This window comes from Anolis carolinensis, chromosome 4, assembly GCF_035594765.1.
Source record: "Anolis carolinensis isolate JA03-04 chromosome 4, rAnoCar3.1.pri, whole genome shotgun sequence".
Classification (NCBI taxonomy): Eukaryota; Metazoa; Chordata; class Lepidosauria; order Squamata; family Dactyloidae; genus Anolis; species Anolis carolinensis.
Window position 1 is genome coordinate 181,567,485 of NC_085844.1, and position 6,851 is coordinate 181,574,335.

Sequence of the window (6,851 nt, forward strand, 5' to 3'; positions counted from 1 at the left end):
ATTAATTCCAAGGTTTAGAATCAGCTTGCTTTAGTAGGTCCATCACAAAAGCCACATTGTCATTCCTTTTTTCTCTCCTTTTCACTGTACACGTGATAGCAGTGATGGACTATAGATTACAGACTGCCAATCTTGAGTTAATTATGGATTTGCAAGTACTGAGTTTCTCTTTAATTGTACTAACTCATTTTCAACAAGACGGGGCTGCTTTATAATCCTGGGAGCCTTCTGGTCTTCCTTTTATCTTTGCCTTCCTCCTGGTAAGAGCAGGACTGCTGATGCCACATAACTGCTGATGTCTCATTAGTTTTGTAATTTGTTCCTGTGGGCCTCCAGGCATTGTTGAATTCTGCCTTGGATCAAGTCTAAATATCATGACCAGGGCTGTAGCCAAGGGGGGGGGGGGTTAGGGATTCACCCCCCCCCCCCCCGAAATTTTTCAGGTTTTTTAAAAAATTGGTTTATTCATAAATTTTAACTGATTAGCCAAATCCCTGAGTGTCCACTGAAGTTTATCTGTCTTGAATGTCTACTGAAGTTTATCAATGGACATTTATAAATTATTTTGCATTATGGAACTACTCTTCATGATTTGCTAAAAAAAAGTTTCAAGCCTCCCTCCCACCCCAATATTTTTTCTGGCTATGGACCTGATCATGATCACTGCTTATTTCATAGTCCAACAATTTCTAGAGGACTTTTGGTTCCTCGTTCCTTTTTAGAATACACTTTTCCTGTGCTGAGCATAAATTGCAACCAAAAGGTTTTTTGTTAGAAAAAAAATGAGTCATATGCATCATTATTATCACCAACAGCATCATCAGTTCCTTGCCTTCCTCCCAAAATTGGGAGTCAAGGGCTTTGAACATCTGCCGGGGGTGCTTTGAATGCGATTTCCTGCTTCTTGGCAGGGGGTTGGACTGGATGGCCCATGAGGTCTCTTCCAACTCTACTATTCTATGATTCTATGATTCTATATTTTACACTTATTTGAATGAATGACCTCAAAATCTAAAGGGAGCTATAACAGAGAAGATGACTTGTTACATAATCAGATCCCAAGTTGTTTGTCACAAGGTTTTATAAACTAACAATAAAACTTGAAATGATAGTAGACCACATGCTAGGAAGCTGCTGAAATTTTCTGCTAACGCTGTTGTGAAAGGAAATGTTTAAACATAGTTTCATTTGATCTCTTCAGGGATGACCTCGGAAAGATGCCTTACACCACCATGTGTATAAAAGAGTGCCTCCGCCTTTACCCTCCCGTCCCTGTAGTGTCTCGACAACTTAGCAAACCCATAACCTTTTGTGATGGACGCATTTTGCCTGAAGGTTAGTTCATTCTGGTATTCTCTGTGGACATCTTCTGGATCTATCCTTGATTAAGGTGGGAAAAATTATTAACTAGCATTGTGCTCTTTTGTAACTAGTGCAATATTGTGCTCTTTTGCAGAAATAATAATAATAATATAATAATAATAATAATAATAATAATAATAATAATAATAATAATAATTTATCCCGCCACCATCTCCCCGAAGGGACTCAGGGCAGCTTACATGGGGACCAGGCCCAATAAAACAGAATTAAAATATAGCACAATAAAATACATTGCAGTGCAATAAATTAAAGAAAAAACAGTACAAAGCATCGTAACAACATAAAGCATCAAGAACCAACAACCAGTAGAAAAGGAGAGAGACATGATAGGGAGGAAACACAGAAAGACAGGATAATGAGGGAAGGAATGGAAACTTTTTCCAATATTAGAGAGTCACACTGATTTCAATAAGTCAAATCCAAATGTGGCTAAAGGAACAGAAGGCAGGCAGAACTCCTTTCAACATTAAAGGGTGCAAATCACTCTGGATAATAAATTAGACAGTGGTTTATTTATTCATTCATTCATTTATATTTAGTTAGTTAATCCTCTGCTTCTCTCCTGGAAATGAAGTCAAATTGGTTTACAACAATGTATTGTATAAAATTGCATTGCTCTATAGCAGCGGTTCTCAAACTGTGCTCTGCAGATCCCTTAGGGCTCCGCAAAGCATAATTAGGGGCTCTGCACTTCCCTCCTCCTCTACCCTCCCCTCCAAGGGTCAGCTGCAGTCCCCTTTCCGGTGGGAGTGGGTCCTTTCCCACCAAGAAGCAGCACTTGGGTCTTGCTGCCACTGCCACCATCAAGGGCTGGAACATACTGAAGCTGGCAACCACATTTGCGAAGGGCTTCCTTCCCCTTTCCCCTTTCCCCTCCTCTTCCCCTTCCCATCCTTGCTTCCTTTCATCGCTATACAGACCCTTTTCCTCCGCACCTTCCTTGTTTCCAGGACTCTTTTCCTGCATGATAGAAGAGGGTTGGACTGGATAGCCCTGGGGTTTTGCATTTATCATCATCATCATCATCATCATCATCATCATCATCATCATCATCATCATTTGTTAAAAGGCTGGATGCCCATCTGTTGGGGGTGCCTTGATATGCTTTTCCTGCCTGGCAGAAGGAGGTTGGATTGGGTGGTGCCTGGGGAAATTCCAGTGAAATTCTGTGAGGTTTATGTTGGTTAAAATTGTTCTTAGTTTTAAATATTGTATTGTTTTTTCTTTCTTTTTTGCACTACAAACTAGATATGTGCAGTGTGCATAGGAATTTGTTTATGTTTTTTTCACAGGAACATTCTCCATCCATCTGCCACTGGCCCAGCCCATCTGTCAAATTTTAAAACACAATGCAGGCCCTTTTGTCCAAAAGTTTGCCCATGCCTGATATATATATATATTCGTTTATTGGGGTTTAACGAGAATTTTTTTCCTTCAAAAAGTTTGAAACAACACAAAATGACCCATAATGCTACTGGGGCATCTTAAGGCACAACTTGGTCTTATATATTTATTTTGCACTATGGAGTAGGCAGAGAGACATAAGGCATGCACATGTGGGCTGCTTTAGATAGCTTTTAGTACAGAATCCTCGGTTCTCAAATTCAGTAATCTTTCCTCAACTTATACTTAAGCTATGAAACAGTTCTGGGCAATTATATTTCTTTGCTATTGAGATTAACCCTGTAATTTCCTTTTTTTTCAGATGCAGTCATCTCAATTAGCATTTATAATATCCACCGAAATCCAAGCATATGGGAAGACCCAGAGGTAATTGCAATGAGTTAAAGGCAGGTGGCAGCCCTGAGAAATAATTTCTAAGTGTGAAAGTATCCCTTTGGCCACAACTAGTTTGTATGTTTTAATTAAAATCCAAGAAATGTTGTTATTGTGGGGTAGTTATGCAATCCTCACAAACTGAGTGTGTTGCAGTTAAGGTAAAAGTAAATATGCCAGGTACTGGAGAGCCATAATTGTTGTCTTCCAGTCCTGCCTATGTGGTCCCAGAATCATTTCTCTCTCTCTTGGAAAGCAGGATACTAACTGGACTTGATCCAAAGAGACTTTCATGATGCTCTTAAAGAAAAAAGAGAGGTACATATATTACAGGAGAATTTAAGAATCATTTACCCTCATACTATTTTGAGGAATAGTAGTTTGAGTTCAGGGGACTGCATAATAGGAAAAGGTAACGACCACTTACTGTTATTGTATGCCTCAAAGCCACTTCCAACTAATAGAGATCCTAAGATGAACCTATCATGGAATTTTCTTGGCAATATTTGTTCAGAAAGATTTGGACTTGTCTTCCTCTAAGGCTGATAGAATTAGATTTGCCCAAGATCACGCAGTGGATTTCCACGGCCAAGTAGGGATTCAAACTGGAACTCAGTCATAATTCATAAACACTGTGCTGGGTCTCACTATAAATATTATCTGTCTATCTCTATCTATCTATCTATCTATCTATCTATCTATCTATCTATCTATCTATCTATCCTATTATGTGTGCCCATCTTTACTTGTTTTTTGGTCTCAACATTTAAAAAAACAATGACCACCCTGCACACACAGTTAAATTGGGACAGTGATATACAATTAGAAGTTATATATAATTTCACTTTCAGTCTGTGACATCTCTTGGCTGAAGTTTGTTAGAACAAAATCTGGCCATACAAAAATATCTTGATATTCATGCATAAATAATAACATCAGAAACACATCCATTTATTTATTCTGACCTAGTGTGAAATATGTAACCACATAAATATCTAAGAAGCAAATATGTTGTCAGTATGCTTATGACCTGGATCTGCTGCTGCCAGTAATATCTGAATAAGGTGTGGCCCAGCAAACTCTTGACAAGTTCAAAACAAGACTGAGCGGAGGATAGAAAATTGATCTTCAATCCAATCTGTCAGAGACCTTGCGAGTAGATAGTTATGTCCAGGAAAAAAGGTGTTTCAGTGCTGTAAGAATTATATAATTTAAATTCTAACCACAATTATGGTGATTAGTTCTTGAAAGGGTTAAGAGGTTTGAAGGTATCTGGTGGATTGGGGAAAGAAATACTATTGCATGGATGTGGGTGTGTGCTGTTGAGCCTCCAAAATTTAATTGGAAATCTGGGGCCTTGGAGATTTCTAGAAGACAATCAGAAAGTTTCCATGGCCAAACAGGAATTTGAACCCTAGTCTCCAAAGCTTTACTTTGGTGACCACTACATAATGCTGGTTTTCAACTTTTGGGAATTTGTTCATTATAATCTATTATACATTGCCGAAAATTAATCAATGTGATGATACAGTATTTCCATTTTTCCTATACATGCAGTCCCCGAATTACAAACATGTGAGTCAAGGAATTGAAGTTTTCTCCAAAATCCTTGTTTCCACAAGCCAATTTTTTCAAAATCCAATGATCACAGGGACAGAAAGTGAGGTGAAATCTTCTGTCCTAGGCCCAGTGCTATTCAAATGAATGTGGTCTGCTTTATAGACAGGCACAGACAGCAAAATAAACATCACAAAGTTGTTAACCCTTCCCTATGCTATCAAAAAGCTTTTATATATCTCTATATATGTCTGTCTGTCTATTTGTCTATTTGTCTGTCTATCTATCATCTATCTATCTATCTATCTATCTATCTATCTATCTATCTATCTATCTATCTATCTATCTATCTATCTATCTATCTATCTATCTATGCCTGGAGTTACACTTCAAAAATGTACCTGCTCTGAATTACAAACAAATTTAACTTAAGACCAAACTTACAGAACCTATCTTGTTCGTAACTTGGGGACTATCTGTATGTATGTTAAATCTGCACAGTCAACCAAAAAGTCAACTCATTTGAAATGTGGTACTGGAGAGCTTTATGGATACTATGGACTGTTGAAAAGAAAAATGAGTTATAGAATAAATCAATCTAGGACTCTCACTAGAAGCTAAAATGATTAAAATAAGGCTCTCATACATTGGTAATAAAATATGACTAAGATGAAAAGATGATAAAAAGCTGAAAATGGCAGGAAAATAGGAAAACTAGAGCACAAATGGGTTGACTCCAAGGATTTGAGTTTTCAAGACCTGAATAACAACAATCACTGCTCCAAAATCAGCAATATGGCTTAAAATTCGAGCACGGTTTTCTATGAATGAAATCATGGACACATCTTCACTGACTATTTAAGTCAGTGTAGATGTGAATCAGCCCTGTGGTGACTATGTGCCATTTAGAGTAGTCCAGGGTAACCTAAGTGAGAGGAAAGCCCAGATCCTGCTCAAGACTCAGATTTCCCCCTGACTTAAGGGCAGTGAGGAGGACAATTGGCCAGTTACCAACCAGGATTGTACCATCCTACACACACGCATATGCACACACACACACCTCTATGTCATGGTGGTACTCAGCCATGACATGGCACCTACTTTTTCCTGCTGCCTGCTGTGATGTCAGGCAGAGTGATTGTAAGTGCTTGAAAGGGCTTTCCTCCTCACTATCCTCCCACCCTTCTGGGCATGTTGTCAGAGCAAACATCAGAGGAAAATAGGTGCTGTGTTGTGAATGAGAACCACTGCAATATGGGGAGGGTGCATCTAAAGGTGACTACCTGCCCCATCTGTGTAGGCTGAGGGAGTACCAGTCAGGCACAATCTGCATTTGGCATCCTGGATTGGCAACCTCATTGCACTAGAGCATGGATCCACTTTAAATCCAGTTTCTGCCGCCTGAAGAATTCTGGAGCTTGTCGTTTAGGAAGGGGCCTTTAAACTGCTCAGCTAGGCAGGTCCTGGGCCTCACTAAACTACAAACCCCAGAATTCTGCAAGAGGCAGAAACCGGATTTACAGTGGATCCATGCTCTGGTGTGATGAGGTTGCGGATCTGAGTTAAGATATCAGTGTAGAAGGGCCCCAAGTTTCAAAGTTGAACACTGGGGTTGAACTATTGGAAGATAACTATAGAGAGCATTCAATGGGACTAGTGGTGCCACCTTTGAAATGCCTGAAAAAGACACCACTGAAAGTTTTTTGGTTCCTAGAATTATGTAGATGCTCCAAAGCAGTGAAGCAAGCATGTGTCAAGGAAATAGTGAAACACCCAGAAATGCTAATGAAAGATCTTCACATTTTCTACTAGGTATTTGACCCCACACGATTCTCACCAGAGAGGTCATCACATAGACATTCCCATGCTTTTGTGCCTTTTGCTGCTGGACCAAGGTAGGTATGCAATGTATTTGTTAAACCATTGAAAATATTTTATGTCAAGAAAGGGAAATGCCATGGTTCTATAAATGCTGAAAGTTGGCTAATCATTTGATTGTGTAAGATATCAAAGCTAGTAAATTATATATAAAAAAACAAATAAAGGTGCTTGGAGTATGAAAATAAATATGTCTTTAGTAAAAAATACTGATTTTCATATTCTATATGTGTGTTTAAAAATACATGTTTGAATGG

General features: G+C 38.8%; 1 protein-coding gene across 2 annotated transcripts in view; it reads left to right on the plus strand.

Annotated features, from left to right (window-relative positions):
• LOC100564663 (cytochrome P450 4A6) overlaps positions 1 to 6,851 on the plus strand; it is a 28,607-nt gene that overhangs the window by 18,331 nt on the left and 3,425 nt on the right. For both annotated transcript variants that reach the window (XM_008116353.2, XM_008116352.2), the window contains 3 exons: positions 1,202 to 1,335; positions 3,089 to 3,153; positions 6,529 to 6,611. In XM_008116353.2, coding sequence (XP_008114560.1) covers positions 1,202 to 1,335; positions 3,089 to 3,153; positions 6,529 to 6,611 — 282 coding nt within the window. The remainder of the gene's footprint in view (positions 1 to 1,201; positions 1,336 to 3,088; positions 3,154 to 6,528; positions 6,612 to 6,851) is intronic.